The sequence below is a fragment of the Phyllostomus hastatus genome, unplaced genomic scaffold (assembly GCF_019186645.2).
Source record: "Phyllostomus hastatus isolate PE091 unplaced genomic scaffold, TTU_PhHast_1.1 phas_scaffold_501, whole genome shotgun sequence".
Classification (NCBI taxonomy): domain Eukaryota; kingdom Metazoa; phylum Chordata; class Mammalia; order Chiroptera; family Phyllostomidae; genus Phyllostomus; species Phyllostomus hastatus.
Window position 1 is genome coordinate 51,720,568 of NW_025334033.1, and position 16,263 is coordinate 51,736,830.

The 16,263-nt window shown below is 43.8% G+C and overlaps 1 protein-coding gene across 8 annotated transcripts in view; it reads left to right on the top strand.

Moving 5' to 3' along the window:
- The window catches only part of TTLL5 (tubulin tyrosine ligase like 5), a 252,183-nt gene that overhangs the window by 88,336 nt on the left and 147,584 nt on the right, over positions 1-16,263 (top strand). For all 8 annotated transcript variants that reach the window (XM_045822847.1, XM_045822851.1, XM_045822844.1 and 5 more), the window contains 6 exons: positions 3,844-3,964; positions 6,610-6,756; positions 7,854-7,957; positions 10,928-11,055; positions 13,684-13,767; positions 14,337-14,738. In XM_045822847.1, the coding sequence (XP_045678803.1) occupies positions 3,844-3,964; positions 6,610-6,756; positions 7,854-7,957; positions 10,928-11,055; positions 13,684-13,767; positions 14,337-14,738 (986 nt within the window). The remainder of the gene's footprint in view (positions 1-3,843; positions 3,965-6,609; positions 6,757-7,853; positions 7,958-10,927; positions 11,056-13,683; positions 13,768-14,336; positions 14,739-16,263) is intronic.

Genomic DNA, 16,263 nt, shown 5'->3' on the forward strand with positions numbered 1-16,263 from the left:
GGCCGTCCATCCAGTCCCTCTTCGGGCACTTACTGAGCAGCCGCTCTGTGCCAGGAGCTGTGCCGGGCTGTACAGTACCACAGTGGAGACCGAGATGGGCTCGTGGAGCTTCCTCTGGGAGGGCAGACTGTCAGTGAAGAAAGAAGCAAAGCGATTTCAGGCAGTAACAAGTGCTATGAAGACAGTAAAACGGTGTTAGAATGTAATACTGGGCAGATGGTTTCTTTAGATTGGTGTTGGGACATGAAGAGGTAACCTTCAGGGTGGGCCCTGAATGAGGAGAAGAAGGTAAGTCATGTGATTATCAGGGGGCAGAATATCCCAGACAGAGCAGCAAATGTCCGAGCCCTGAAACTGGAACGAGCCTGACGGGTCTGAGAACTAGGTTAGGGCAGTGGAGCGATGTGGAGGGAAGGGCACGGTAAGAAATGAGACTAAAACTTGGGTGTCATGTGCTAATAAAGGGCTCCAGGAGGAGCCTGGACTTTTATTTTCTAGATGGGTAACTTTTAATCAGACGAATGATGTGGTCAGATCTTGATTTGGAAAGTGAATTGATTGCACTGTGGGGTGGTGACTGGGGAGAGGACAGCTGAAGGCGGAGCGGGAAGCTCAGGGGCTGCTGCCGTGGTCCAGAGCCATGAAGATGAGGTCTTTGACCGGAGTTGTGGCTGTAGGAATGGGGAGAATGGGGTGGACGTAATGAAATTTGCAAGTAAAAATAGTCAGGGCTTGGTCTCTGCAGGTGTGAGACCTCCAGAGAGACTTCCAAATTTGGCAACTTCACTCAGTGTAAGGAGCGTAAGAGTTAGTTAGCTTGACGATGGAGATGCTGTCTCCTGCGGGACACAGCGAGGTGAAAGTGCTCTGGGATGAAGATACGTAGCGGACGGGTGAAAACAGAGCTTCGAAGGTCAGAGTGGAGCAGGATTGAGTAGTCGATAGTTGAAAACAGCTTCAGAGTGGGTGTGCTCGTCCACTTCGCTCTAGTTCAGTGCGCATTGTCAAGGAAGGAAGGAGGAGAGTTGATTCCCAGGGAACACCAGTGTTGAACAGGGTGAAGAGACAGGATGTGGCACAGACGTGGGCATCGAACTGGGAAGGCGTAGTGCAGTGACAGCCACAGGAGTCGCAGCTCCAGAGTGCCTCAGCCCACACTAGGGTGCACGGTGGAAAGAGATGCCTGCTTTTATGACGAGGGGTGGGCATAGTGGTTAGAAGAGAAGTTGTGAGTTGCGGAAATAAGAAAGCAAGGGCGAACTAACTTTTTCAGAAGACTTGGCAGCAAAAGGAAGGTGAGAATACATAGGACAGAGCAAGCCAAGAGAAAGACTTTTTTAAAAATTTTTTTAACAGGTAGGGATTCTGGAGCTTATTTATAGACTAGGGGAAGGATTTGATGGGAAGAGGGTTAGAGCTGCAGAAATGGCTGTATCGATAGAGAGGGGTCCTAAAGGCAGGTGGAAAGAGGCTAGTGGAGGGTCATCTCTTTCTGTAAGTCAGAAAGCAAGGGTTTGGGGAGTGGGGAGCAGTTACGGTTTGGAGCAGTGCTGCGGCGGAGCATGAGAAGGGTTTCCTTAGTAAAGAGCACACTGAACTCGGTCAGGAGACCTGGGCCCTGGCTTTTTAGTGCCGAGCAGCTGGCCGTGACTGTGGACCACTCAGGGAGCTTCTCTGCGCCTCAGTTTCCGTTTCTGTGAGGCCAAAGAGTGGGATCAGACCAGTGTTTTTCAAAGTGGTACTTTCTGGAGGGGAAAAAAAGACTCCACGGAATTGAAATAGAACGTTTCAAAAACCACTGGACTATATTCTGAGGCCCCTTCCAGAAATAACATTCTGCTTAGCTGTCATGGATATAAAATATTTCTTCATAAATCTTATGGATCTCACTTTCTATGAGTAAACTGTTGTAATTGCAGGGTGTGTTAATATGAATTAGTGGTTTTCAGACTATTCCTTGGAGTTGCCCATCATTCCGTGGGGCATCTCAGTGGCTACTGGGATTCTGGAGAAGGCCCATGGCAGGGACTCAAGACTCCAGGCCCCAGGCCTTTTGTCGTGTATTTTGTGTACTGAGGACCCACATAGGCTTCTATTCTTTAAAAAATAGGGGAGATTTTTTTTTTTGGTATAAATCATTGTGGTTTTCATTCTCTCCTTTTGGGGGGTAGGGGGCGTTTGTTTCAGATGACTAGCTGACCAATGTCTCTAATACCTTCTAATCCTAAGGGACAAACTCAGGATCAACGCCCCAGGGATCTCTTTAACAAGGGCCGAAAACTCAGTACTTGTTCATTTGGTTATCGACAGCGATTTGCAGCAAAATAATGATTGAAATCTTAACTTCCACGCAATAATTCCCATGTCCAGAGACCTTCGTGTGTTAGTATTAAAGGGCTAGTCAGTGGACCTGGGCATTCATTCCGCTGCATTTGGAGGTGTCTGACACGTGCCATTGCTAGCTCATTATACTGCGGGTGAATTCCTTGACCAAAATTGAGAATCTTTTTCGTTTATTTTGACTTGAAAGGAATGTGTTGTGGAGGCGGAGCTTATGGGAATGGTGGAAGGGAAAGTGGCATATGGCCCCCAGGTGAACGAGAATATAATTGTTGTCCTTGTTGAGAAACATTTGGAAATGCGAATTGATTTTTCCAACATGGCATTGTCCTCCCAGAGGCTATCCCTATTAATAACAAAGGTGTAGCCTTACTTATATTTCATGCTCTGCAGATCTTAGGTATTAAACTCCCAGAAGCAGATCTCCTCCCCAACCTGACTCCCCTCTGCTGCAGTCCCTCCAACACACACAGAGGAGCTAGACCCAGACCCTCTTGGGATTTCCAGCTTGCTCTGGACGGGCCCTTCATCCTAACCTTGCAGGGTCAGCGAGCAGAGAGCATTCAGCGATTGCATGTGTGAGGGTTGTAAACAAAGTTTGTGTTGGGCCCCGATCTTCGCTGATGTAATTCTGGCGAGAGTGTCAGAAGGCCGATCAGCTGAAGTAACCAGAACCTCTCCTGAAAGAAAACAGAGCTGCTACAATTAGCAGCTGAAGTTCAGACCCTCAGTGTCTCCGGCACTCCCGTCCTCCACACTCTGGCGCATCATGTTCCCTTGTTTCCTGCTCAGACCGCCAATCAGGAGTCAGGTGGGCTCTCCGCTGGGGTCACCGAGGTGCCTTTTAGTACATGTGAGGGTTTCTTTTTCCCAGTGAACATCTGGGCTCGTCCTGGCCTGCCTATGCCAAACTCTGCTGGACCTCGCTCATTTGTTCTGGGCTGCAGCCATTCCTGTCTTCTAGTTGAGAAAAGCATGACCTTAAAACTTGGTCTCAAAAGTTCCTTTGTAGGATTTATCTATTTCCTGCTTTGGAGGCTTTTGCACACCAGAAATATTAGTTGCCATAGCAAAAGCCGTACTTTTGCACTAACTGATAAGTATGTTCTTAAGGGCCTCCAAGGCAGAAGGACTTTTCTACGTTATTACAGAGGCTCTTGCGAAGGTTCAATACTTTTCCTGCTCATTCCCCCAAGAAAGTTTTTTAAAAAGTTCAAAGAGCTATATAAGGGTAGGAAACCTAATTTTTCTGTTCTTGTTTGATTTCCTCCCATGGAAAATGAATAGGATTCTCCATTTCTGGTTCCCTCAATAGAAAACAAAATCTCATGTACTGTCGAAAAGGAACCTTTCTTTACTCAGTAACTGTGTCATTGAGGGGCTTTCTTTTTCTTAGCCATCCTAATAGAAGTGTCCTCAGAGGCCACTTTCAGAGAGGTAAGCACACATGCCGTAGGCTTGCCGTCCGGTGTCCTAACTGTGCGTTGTTTTGGATTTCCATAGCAAAGTGCAGGCCCGAATAGCGTTCTCTGCCTATCTCCAGCACGTCCAGACTCGCCTGATGAAAGACAATGGAGGTCAGACGTTCAGTGCCAGTTGGGCTGCCAAAGAAGATGAACAGATGGTGAGGCTCTTCTTGTTGGGATCTTTTTCCTTTCCCTGTTCCTTTCCCTTTTTCCACGAGAGTAAAGAACAATACAGTCTTCGGGTAGAGAAATGATTTCACAGTCTAGTCCACAGGTTTGTCTCACTGTAACTCATAGTGAGCCTTTGTTCCGGAGCCATGTTCATCGTCCTGTGCATTGAGGGCATCAGTGCATTTTATTCCAAAAATGTCAGTTGATTGCTCATTAGATGGCAGGAAAGCCCTGGAAAAGAATAACAGAATCCTTTCTCAAGCAAACTTAGGGTTCATTAACTCTGCGAAGGAGGCACTACCATCCCCATTTCACAGGTGAGGAAACAAAGACCCAGGAAGGGGAAGTAAGGCGCCCGCTGTCCCGCAGCTTGTGAGTGGTGAGACTAGGACTTGAACTCAGATGTTCTAATTGTCCATTATATGCTCTTGTGTTGTTTCCATGAGTCATAAGACATTTATTTTTCTGTCCTGAAGTGTGGCGTTAGCTCTGTGAAAGTCAACACTTTATCACAGGACCTCTGAGAGCATAACGTTCTCCATTTTAACATTTTTTCTTTACTAGTTGTAACTTTATAAAATTCTTAGATTACTGGAAACAGACTTGTGTAATAATTTTTACTGTGTATCAGTCCTTTGGACATGGCTAGAATTTAATATTCTAGCAGGGCTTTTCCTTCTGGATCAGAACGACAGGAACTTCAGTTTCTTTGGTAAGGCCAGTGCTTGGGGGGGGAGCCATCGCCCTTCCCCAGCGTTTCTGACCACAGGGGTCTGCCACCAACAAGAGAGGGACCTTTAGGTCTGAGAAAGCTGCATCCTTTGTCCAAGTAAGCGGTGTCCCTCCTGTTGTTTCCAGTCCTCCACATGCACGGGGCATACAGTGTGCCAGGCTTGTAATAAAAACATGATGGCTCTCCCAGAAAACAACTCGGGGATTTAAAGGAGCCAGCGCAGCCCAGAGATAAACCCTCGTGTGTTGTGAATAACCCTTCAGCCGTCAGTGGGAAACGTGGCTCTGCTCTTTCCAAGTGGAAAATTGAAACTGCCTTTCTGAGAGTCAGTTTGTCTGCTCCACTGTGAAAAAATAATGTTTTAATATAATAGCTTAAACCACCCTATAGTAAAGAGAGCAGAGTAGAACTATGAAATCCAACCCTCTAGTTATGAGGCTATTTCCTTATACTGGAGTAAATTGGCACCAAAAGACAATGAACCAACATCAAATTCAAGAAGAAAAAAAATAGCTCAGAAGAGAATAACCACTCAACTGTTGGCTTGGAATCCACACAGGATTTCTGTGGAGCCTTTTACGAGAATATTTAGGATCATCCCTGCAAAACTTAATAGCAGTTCTGTGCATTCATTTTGAAAATATATCTGGAGAGCAACCCCTACCCCATTCCCTGAGGATTGTGGCAGTGGTCTTGTTTATGCGGAAGGCAGGTGTAGAATTGCTTCTCGGGTCCCAGTTAGGGTTAGAGATTCTTTATCACATAACCCACAGAAAGCACATCCATATAGGGTCCCAACATCTGTCATCTCAAGCCAAGTTTATTGTGTTCGACAGAGGAGGGAGGGAACAACTGTATTTAAGGCCTGTGGCTTTGCAAAAGCTTCCTTTGAAGAGTTTGTGATGTTATGAATGACCTGATTGGTGTGTATTCAAATTTCAAAATTCTTTGTCCTATCTCAAGGGGGATTCATCCACTCTTCTCCACCGCAACCTCCCACTGTGCCCTGTTTGCCAATCCTTAATTCCAAAGGCTCCCTTACCCTTGGGGAAGAAAAAAATACCACCCTTCAAGCACAGCAGCAGTACTTCCTTTCCCTTTGTCAGCACACTCTTTAAGTCAGTAGTTTCTACTCTTGGCCTGTGCTCTTCACTATCCACACAACTCTTGACTGCTTCTATTTTTTTTCCTCTCTCTCTACTAAAAGTATTCTATTGAAATTATCTCCTACTGGCCGGACCCAGGGCCTTATCTTGGTAACGGTCCTTTTCAGCTCCAGCGTCTTGGAAGCTTTGGACATGGGACCCTTTCCTCCCTCAACTTCTGTGACACTATTTTCTCTTGGAGTTCTTTCTGCATTTCTGATGTTTCTGCCATGGGAGTGTGTGTGTGTGGGGGGGGGGGTGTTGTTTATGGGTTTTGTTTCATTTTTCTGATTTTTCCTCCTCTTATCAATAACCACGACTATTTCTGTATTCTTCCTCTACTCTCTTACCTTCGGTATTCCGTCTGCTCCGGTGGTTTTTGTTTCCACTTCTTATCTTTGAGTGCTGCTTCCCTGAATAGCTTTCTCTGATCACCCTGTTGGAAGTGAAATCTGCACTCGAGTTATTGTAATACTATTTGCATAGGAATGATAACAGTTTTACAGTTGTTACTTTGTTGCATAGTTACTGATTCTGACTTTCTGAGTGCCAGCTTATGAGGGAAGAGAATGCATTTCTTCTGTTTTATGTCTTCCTGTATCCTTCTTACCCCTCACCTATTTGTTCTGAGTCTTATTTGTTGAAACGCATAGTTTGCATCTTCTCACATCTCTGTTGTATAATTTCTCAATAGCTTGTCTCCTGTTGCTCAGCACCATCCCTGCTTTTTTCCCCTATGACTTTTAATCTGTAGGAGCTAGTGGTTCGTTTCCTCAAGCGAGCATCAAGCAACCTCCAGAACTCCCTGAGGATGGTGCTGCCCAGTCGACAGCTGGCACTTCTGGAACGCAGAAGAATCCTGGCCCACCAACTAGGTGACTTTATCATTGTGTACAACAAGGTCGGTGGTCCCTCTGTTAGTCTTTGCTTCAGACTGTCACACGTGGTCAGAAACAGGCTAGCACCTCTGTCCCCCTGGGTGGAGAGGCCCTCATCTAACTTCTCTTCCCTAACATCATCATTCCCTGTACGTGACTGTCACAGGGAACTGGACCCAGCTGGGCTAAAACTCAACTAAGTTGTTACTTCTGAAAGCCCCAGTGGCTGTAGTTAACTCTTATCAAAAGGCATGTTCCTTTCCAGCCCCGTGGCGCCTGACGTGACCCCTGGGCTGTGTGATTTCGCACTGCCCTCGTTGTGCCTGGAGACAGTGGTGAATTGATTACTGGAGAGCTAATTTGAACTGTAGATTTAAGATAATGGCAACCTTCTTTCCTGAGAGAGAACAATGCTTTGTTCTTAGAACATTTTAATCAGTGACATCATTTTGCAATGAAGCCCAGGAAATATACTATTTGGTTCAAGTATTTTGCAAAGCATCTTTTATCCAAGGGTCTCAGAATGCTTTAGAAATATCTTTTTTTTTTTTTGCTCATAAAATGTATGATCATTTTGCAGAAGAGAAAGCCGAGGCCTGGAAATTTAAATGACTTTTTAAAAGATGCATGAAATGGTTAGTAGAATATTAGCACAACCAAATCCATAACCACGATTTATTCCAGATCTGTCGAAAATTTTGGTGTGTCTTGTATCAGTGATGAATTTATTCACTTTGGGTGCTGGTATAGAAGATCTTTGAAGACATGTCTTCTCCCTAATTGTAGCAAAATACAGTCTGTTGTCATATTGTTAAAGCTGCGAGTGTGACCATAGACATTACTAAAGTACTGTAAGAAGCCCTTTTCTCAGTGGGCAATGTGGGTACAAAGCAAAAATGTGATAACAATTCTGAAACTTTTATTTGGAAAATTCACAGGGTTTCATGAAATAATGGCAGAAGCAATATATCAAATTTATAGGTGGCAGAAGTACAGGGAAGAATTAGATCTCTTTACTCCGAACATAGTTAACCTAAGGCTGTGAAACCAGATGATGAAGTATGCATTTATCAGGAGTCAGTTTTATCTTGTTTTTCTGTGGGGGTTGGGGCCTGGGTAGGAAACGGAACAAATGGCTGAAAAGAAATCGAAGAAGAAACTTGAGGAAGAAGAGGAAGATGGGGTGAACGTGGAAAATTTTCAGAAGTTCATCAGACAAGCAAGGTAGAAGACATTTTTGAAGAACAAAAACTATCTTTTTCCATCTTCCACACTGTCCCATTGAATTCCCAGCATCCTCTTGTTTCTAACATGTGGGTGTGAGTAAAATCACTCTAAGGAGGGGGAAAAAAAAAAAGAGTCTCTTAGGCTTGGCCTCTTCATGCCTCGGCCAGTTATGTTGCTGTTGTCATGGTTTCAGTTATCAAAACACGGCTGCTGGGCATCTGGGCTCTGTTTCTAGACAGGCTTCAAAGTACACATCACTCAAAGTGCCGAGAGAGCCCTTTGGAAAGTTGAAGTTAGAGCCTCCTAGTGTTGACTGGACCTGAACTTGTCCCTGGCCTACTGGAGCAGAGGGATGACCAAATTTTGCCTATGTTAAGTGGGTTGAGGAATTGGCCACTTCTCAGCACTGTGAGGGTTACGCCTAATTTATATAAAATAGAACAAATCCTTCATACTTAGGGTTAGCCTTTTGGGATTGAAAATTTCAGCATTTGGCTCTCTACCTTGACATAAATCAGCAGGCCATTTTGTCCATTTACAGTATGTTTCCAAAGGAGGAGGTAGCAAAGGTTATTTGATTTTAAATTGGGTATGATTTGTACTTAAAAGCCTTTGTGTAAAACAGACTTATAAAAACCACAAAAGTAAAGGATAACCCATTCATTCGTTTGCAACCATCAAACTCACAGTGAAGGAGAAAAGCAGTAGAAAACTCAACTTCTGCCGTGCTGGTGTGGCTCAGTGGAGTGGGTGCTGACCTGTAAACCAAAGGGTCGCCGGTTCAACTCCCAATCTAGGGCACATGCCTGGGTCAAAGGCCAGGTCCCCAGCTGTGGGTGTGGGAGAGGTGGTTTTGACATTTTCCTCGCACGTCCATGTTTCTCTCCCTTTATCCCCCGCCCTCTTCCCTTCTCTCTAAAAATAAATAATTAAAACATTTAAAGAAGGAAAGAAAAATCAACTCCCAGTTGATTTGTGAAGTTGAATCAGACGGTGGTTCACCAGTCACCAGCACAGGATGATCTGTGTTCAGTGCCTTGCGTAGACCCAGCGAGCCTCAGTATCATGTGCTTAAACACACAGCGGACAGCACGCCATTTTTTAGGAGTTCACAGTCATGTAGTCATTTTGTTGACATTCTTGGGTCTTGAGTAATATGATTGATAAAGCAGGTATAGAAACAAAGCAAGAAAGAGTTTCTCACATCAACATTATAGAAATATAGAATAGGAAAAATAAATTATATTCAGAAACTGGTTCTTTTAAAGTAAAAAGACTAGCTTCTAGTTCTTTTTAGGGATCTTAAAAATCCCTAAAATATTTTTTAAAAAAGAAAAAGCAACTTTTGAAAATGTGATGTGCATTCCCCTTCCAGGCCTAACACGGGACTAAAAATGAATTATATATACTATCAACTTGGACACAGATTTGAAGATAAAGTATATTTACTACGGGTTGTAGGTTAAATGTTGATTGTTGGGAAGAGTGGTAGCATCTGTTCTTTTACTGCGTTTGAGGGCACACGGATGCCTTTGTCAGGGCCGGGGAGTTTGAGGCCCTGCAGGAGTCAGGCGGGGAAACATAAATCAGGAGGGTAAGACGGGGCACACAGCAGCTTGTATTTTGACCAAGCTCAGCCTTCCCCTGTAGTGTGAAGGGCCAAGTAAAACACTGACAGGCAGAGGCAGTGGCCCGTTCGCAGCCTCAGCTTCAGGCCTTCGGTAGTCACTTGAGGTCCATATCTTGTGGCACTTTGCTACTTTGGAGGCCTTGGGGTTGGCCCTGAAACTCACAGATGCTGTTTCCTAGGTTATCATTACAGCATGTGCTGAAGATGGGATATAGCTTCTTTGTAACAATGCAGGAATATTGTGCTTATTTGAAGGCTACTTATCTGGAACATAGCCAGGCTCCAGGGGAAGAAATGCAAAAAGCCACTGAGAGGCTGCTCTAGATGTTACAAAATCCATGCGTAGTATGTGCACTAGGAGAATCTTATGGGCCTTCATCTATTCCTTATACTTTCCATTTTGTGGATACTCATGAGTGCATGTAATTTCAATACTTGAAGCGACCGAGAAACCATGTAGTTCATCCTGCTTTATGGTACAGATGGTCAGGGAGCTCTTCCGTGCTTGCGCTGGTGGGTCTCCTGTTCGCTGACATGCACCAAGTGGCAAGTGGCTCCGCCAGTGACTGTACTTCAGTTACCTGGAAGTGAGGTAGGCAGACTATAAAGGGCCGTGTGAGAAATACTCAGACTGTAGGCTGCATGTAATCTTTATAGCATGTTCCTTCTTTATAAGATTTTATTTATATATTTTTAGAGAGAGGGAAAGAGAGGGAGAGAAACATCCGTGTGTGGTTGCCTCTCACGTACCCCCCACGCAACCCAGGCATGTGCCCTGACTGGGAATTGAACCCATGACCCTTTGGTTTACAGGCCAGTGCTCAATCCACTGAGCCACAGCAGCCAGGGCTTTATAGCATATTCTTTAAAAATACAAAAGCTGTTCTTAACTGGGAGCCATATAAAACCAGGCTGCTGGCCAGGTTTGGCCCGCAGTCTGCAGTTTGTTGACCCTGATCTAGAACATGGCTGACAATGGAACTTTCTGTGTTATAGCTACTGATTACTTGGAATGTGGCTCGTGTAAGTGAGGAAAAGGGTCTTTAAATTTATTTAATTGTAATTCCTTTAAATTTTTAATAGTCATGTATAACTAGTGGCCACCATATTAGACAGTGCAGATCTAGAAAATTCACTATGGAATGAATCAAGCCTTATACTTCAAATGTTTAGATGGCTTTACTTCTATTGTATTTAGCTGTCTACTAATAGGGGGTTTCAGCTTGTGCTTTTCATTTTCCCATTCTCCAGCTTATTCCATTTCCGTAATAAAATCTGGTAGATAGATTTTCCAGAACAGCTTTCTGTTCTGACCATGCTTTCTCTCCTCATTTCAGTGAGGCTGAGCTGGAGGAAGTGTTGACTTTTTATACCCAAAAAAACAAGTCTGCAAGTGTCTTCCTGGGGACTCACTCAAAAACTGCTAAAAACAGCAACAGTTGTTCTGATAGCGGGGCAAAGGGTGGTAAGTATGTTGGTTAATTAATGAAAAATAAGAACGAGTGAAAAAATGAGATGCACACAACAGCCAAGTAAATAATGTGCTGGCCGAGCCCTAGTAGCCTCTGAGGTGGCGGAATCTTAACCATGTCAGGCGGGGGGGGGAGGGGGGATAAGGAGGCTTTACGTCTTTGTACTAAAGGCAGAAGAGGGACAGGATCTGATTTTTTTTAGTGATAATTAATAGAGAGCTTTTCAAGACATGAATAGCCAACATTTAGTGAACACTCATTACTATCTGTTGGACATGACCTTATTTCTTTTACCTCCAAAAATCATGTGGTATAGGCGCTGTTGTAAAATTCTTTACAGATGAGAAAACAGAAGCTGAATGGGACTCAACTGCTTAGGGGCGCCCTTCACCGGGCTGTGGGACAGGAGTCTGAGCCTTCGCCTGCCTGAATCACGTCTTGTGCTCTTACTCCGTCCTTCTGCTTCTCCTAATGAGATCTCACTTCCGTTAAGTTTTTTGCTTCCTCTAGCTCCTCAGCAGTGGCGTTGGGGGCAGGACAGTCTTTGTTGTGCAGGACTGTTCCATACCTGGTGGGCTGTTGAATATCCTTAGTCCCGCTCCCTAAATTCTGTTAGCTTTCTTCAGTCCTTGTGAAAACCCAGACTGTTTCCACATGTTTCTAAAAGTTCTCAGGGCTGGGGGACACCGTGATGAGGGATTTTGGAATTGATGTAGACCAAAGTATCTGTCAGGTCATGTGATCAAAAAACAGCAGTGATATTGTGTTATAAACACAGCTCTGTGTTTTCTATGTGAGATTCATTTAAAATCTAGACGGACGTAAAAGACATGGGTAATCAATAACCTAATTTTGTTAAGAAACTAAACAACATATTCAAAGATGAAGACTTTTTTCCTTCTCCTAAGGCCATCATGGTCTAATATGGAAGTGGGTGGGATAATTGGCCTTTTAAAATGGGAGTTTGTTTCCCCCCAAAATGGTGTTAAGGTTTTTAAAAGACTGTTTAGGTTCAGAGGCTACTCCACAAATGCATGTTTAGCTCACTGTGTAATTGACTTACTCCATTACTAGAAGTCCTTCTGAGTTCAGTCACCTCCTTGAGCTTTTGTAACTGATCTGCATCTTGAAGCTGGTTCATTCATCTATTCGTTCGCTCCTAAACATTTCTACTGAGCACTTGCTGTGTGTCAGACCCTGTGACAGGAGGAGGCGGTGTGTGTCAGACACTGTGATAGGAGGAGGCGTTGTGTGTCAGACACTGTGATAGGAGGAGGCGTTGTGTGTCAGACACTGTGATAGGAGGAGGCGTTGTGTGTCAGACACTGTGATAGGAGGAGGCGTTGTGTGTCAGACACTGTGATAGGTGGAGGTGTTGTGTGTCAGACACTGTGATAGGAGGAGGTATGCAGTAACCAGGGCTGTCGCAGTCCTTGCCTTTGTAACGCTTATTGCCTCGCAGGTGAAGTCCGGTGACTACAGGAAGAGGGTTGGGGAGTCCTAGGGAAGGGACGTTGAGGAGTTCTTGTAATGAGGTTGGGGGAGAGGACAGTGTGTTAACCCAGGTAGACGAGGCCTCGGTTGGAATTCAACTTATACCTTCTTCCCTGGCAGGAATGCGGAAGCCCCAGCAGAATGAACTGGCAGCTCCTATTTGTATAAATGGGTCCTTGGAAATTTCGGGGTTCATGTGTTGAGATTGGTACCTGTCTATACCTCGCAAGGATAACTGGAGGGGCAAAAGGAAGGCCTCACCCGAGGAAACAGCATTATGACATTTGATAGTACCCAGACTCATTTCATACACGAGCACACGAATGTGTGACACTGTGCCCAGGGCTGACAGTGACAGAGAGAATTCCTGTGTCCTCATTCTTTCATTCCGAAAGGTTGTCTGTGAAATGGCCTTTAAGTTTCTCTGTGAGCCTCACCCTTGAGAAAGATTATGGAATATTTCCCTAAGTCTATGATTAGTTCTGGCTGTCCTTTTTTCAGAATTCTGTGGTAGAAAAAAAAAACTAATTTGTTTTTTTTTATTTTATTAGAGTGATTCTGTTGTTGAATATACTAATCAAACTATCTCGGTAAATGCACTCAGCTTACTGAAGTAAAACCGAGGAGTTTCCTTGAAGATACAGAGCTATTGAGTTGTAATCTCTAAGTGTCATGCCAGCAAATATTGGAGTTGTTCTTTCTACCTCTTGATAGTTGCTCTGCTCCATACATATTACGACTTCTTGGCTCCAGTGGGTATCGCCAACCAGCTTGGTCTCTTATTCCCGTAGTCTGAATTCTTGGCAGAGGGGTCAGACTGCCCTTACTTCTTTTCTAGGCATGTCCTAGCTTGTTGGCAGCCCATGGATGGCTGCCCTGGGTTTAAATGTCTTTCCCTGGTTCAGTTAGCAGGAGCTGGGGTTGGGGATAGTTGGGAATCATGTGGGTGGTTGCCCACTCAACAGGGCAGCGGGTCTGGCCATCCTTAGAAGGTGTGCCGAGATCAGCAGTGGTTCCTGGGGTTGATTACTAGTTGTGTTATATTTTGGAAACAAAATGATGTGAGGTGGTGCCCTAGCAGTTGATTAGTGGGAGAGCATAAGAGCAGTCTCTACCTTCTCTTTCAGATCACCCTGAGACGATGGAGGAAGTGAAAATAAAGCAGCCCAAACTGCAGCAGGCACCAGAAATTCACTCTGATAAATTATCTCGTGAGTGACTTCGAACTGCGTAGTCTTGCTGCTCACTGATAAATCCTTAAGAGAAAAAGAAAATGTCCTCAGATACTAAATGGTTCTAGAGCAGGAGACGTTACTCTAAGAAGTTCCTTTTCTTTGTTCTTCCTTTTCCTTGAGAATTTCTCCTTACCTATTGATAACCTGTTTTCCTTCCAAGGAGTTTCTCACTTTAATGCTTACATATTCTGAGCACTTTTCTAGAAGGGCGAGGAGCAGAGGGAAGGGTGTTTGCTGTCCCTGCCAGAAACTTTGTCCTATGTCCTCACATTTGGGAAACTCCCGCTCTGGTTAATGGGCTTAGCCCCAGCTCCAGCTTTGAGAAAGGACTAAAAATAAACTATTTCTGCTGCCAGATTGTCTCCGTAGGCAAAATTCATTAAATTCGTAATGAATACTCATTTAAAGTCTGTAATTTTCATGATTTGTTTCTTAAGATTATTTTGATGTTTAAACATGTTTACTTCATGCTTTATTGTGATTACATGTCAGTTTTTCTTAAAATGATGTGTTTTTTTTGTTGTTTTGCTTTGTTTTTTTAATAGGATTTACCACTTCAGCAGAAAAAGAGGCTAAATTAGTCTATGCCAATTCTCCCTCTGCTCCTCTTTCTGGTCCTGCTGCTACTCTTCCACAGAAGATTCCCAACACCCATTTGTCATCTGTTATTACAACCCCTGACCTCTCCCCAGGGCCTGGCCACCATTCTTCCTTATCTCAGATTCCTCCTGCCATCCCCAGCATGCCTCACCAGCCAACGATTTTACTGAACAGAGTCCCTGACAGTACTGCGCCCTCCATACACCCTGGGACGCAGAACGCACCCAGCCCCGCTGGCCTGCCACGTTGTCGGTCAGGCAGTTACACCATTGGCCCCTTTTCCTCGTTCCAAAGTGCCGCGCACATCTATAGCCAGAAACTGGCTCGGCCCTCTTCAGCGAAGGCAGGTGAGTGCGCAAGGGAAAGGCAGTCTGCGGCGTGGGCTCCTCCCAGCCCCAGTGCGAAAAGAATGACATCTTTTCCCTTTGCCTTTTCTTTTGAAAGGTAAAGGGACACATGGCATTGTTCTTTTTTTTTTTTTTAATTTTTAAAGATTTTATTTATTTATTTCTAGAGAGGGAAGGGAGGGAGAAAGAGAGAGAGAGAGAAACATCCATGTGCGGTTGCTGGGGGGCATGGCCTGCAACCCAGGCATGTACCCTGACTGGGAATCGAACCTGCGACACTTTGGTTCGCAGCCTGCGCTCAATCCACTGAGCTACGCCAGCCAGTGTCTTTTTTTTTTTTTAGATTTTATTTCTTTTTAGAGAAGGGGTAATATGGTTAATTTATAGTTCCTCTTTTTGAGGAACTTCCAAACTGTTTTCCAAAGAGATTATACTATTTTACCACCAGCAGTATGTGAAGGTTCCAATTTCTCTACATCGTTGCCAACACTTATTATGGTCTATATTTTTCATGTTACCCATCCCGGTGGATGTGAAGTAGTGTCTCGTTTTTGTGGTTATCATTTGCATTTCCCTAGCGACTAACTAACGATGTTGGGCACCTTTGCATGTGCTTATTGGTTGTCTGCATATCTTCTTAGGATAAATGTTTATTCAGATCCTTTGCCCATTTTTAAATTGGAATATTTGTCTTTTTGTTGCTGAGTTGTAAGTGTTCTTTGTATATATTCTAGATACAAGTCCCTTGTCAGTTACATATTTTAGAAGGATTTTCTCCCATTCTTTTGGTTGTCTTTACATTGTCTCATGCGTGTTATTTGGTAATGCGGCTCTTGAGTTGGGAAATAAGTTCACAGGTGTTCATTTTAATATGCTTTAGAACTTATTCATCTGTTATAAATACTATTTTGTATCACATAATAAACATGAAAAAGTATAGATTGGTTTAGTGTCACCAAGTTGTACACACAGAACGGTCACAATTATAGCAGCATTAATAAGACAGGGAGGAAACACACTATAGAGTTTCCTCTTTCTTGGATTTTTAGTTTTTTCAATAAGATGTGTGACTTTTAGCACGGAAAAAGTATGAGCCGTGATTTTATGTCAGACAATTTCTTTTTTCCTAGAATTTCAGTGCTCAAAAATCATGGAACTCTGATATCAGAGCTTTGGTAGAAGGGTTGTGGATGGTTTGACAGTGGATGCCTTGGGCTGCTGAGAAGTACAGTCACGACAAAGAAAAACAGGAATTTTGATGAGTTTCAAGGCTATGTTATTGTTCATTTAGTAGATTCTAGGGTTGGTTATTTTCCACTACACAGGATGACATTTTTGTGTGTGTGTGTGAAGCTCTCGTGGTGAGAAAAACACGTTAATAAATGCATGTAACAATTTGGCAGTAGGAAAAGTTTTTAGGGTATAGTAAGAATGTCTTTTTATTTTTGTTAGCATTGGAAGATAGTTTGTTGTTCTTAATGTTATCAGAGATCCTTAGGATTCAGTAAAGCAATCTGGCTGAGAT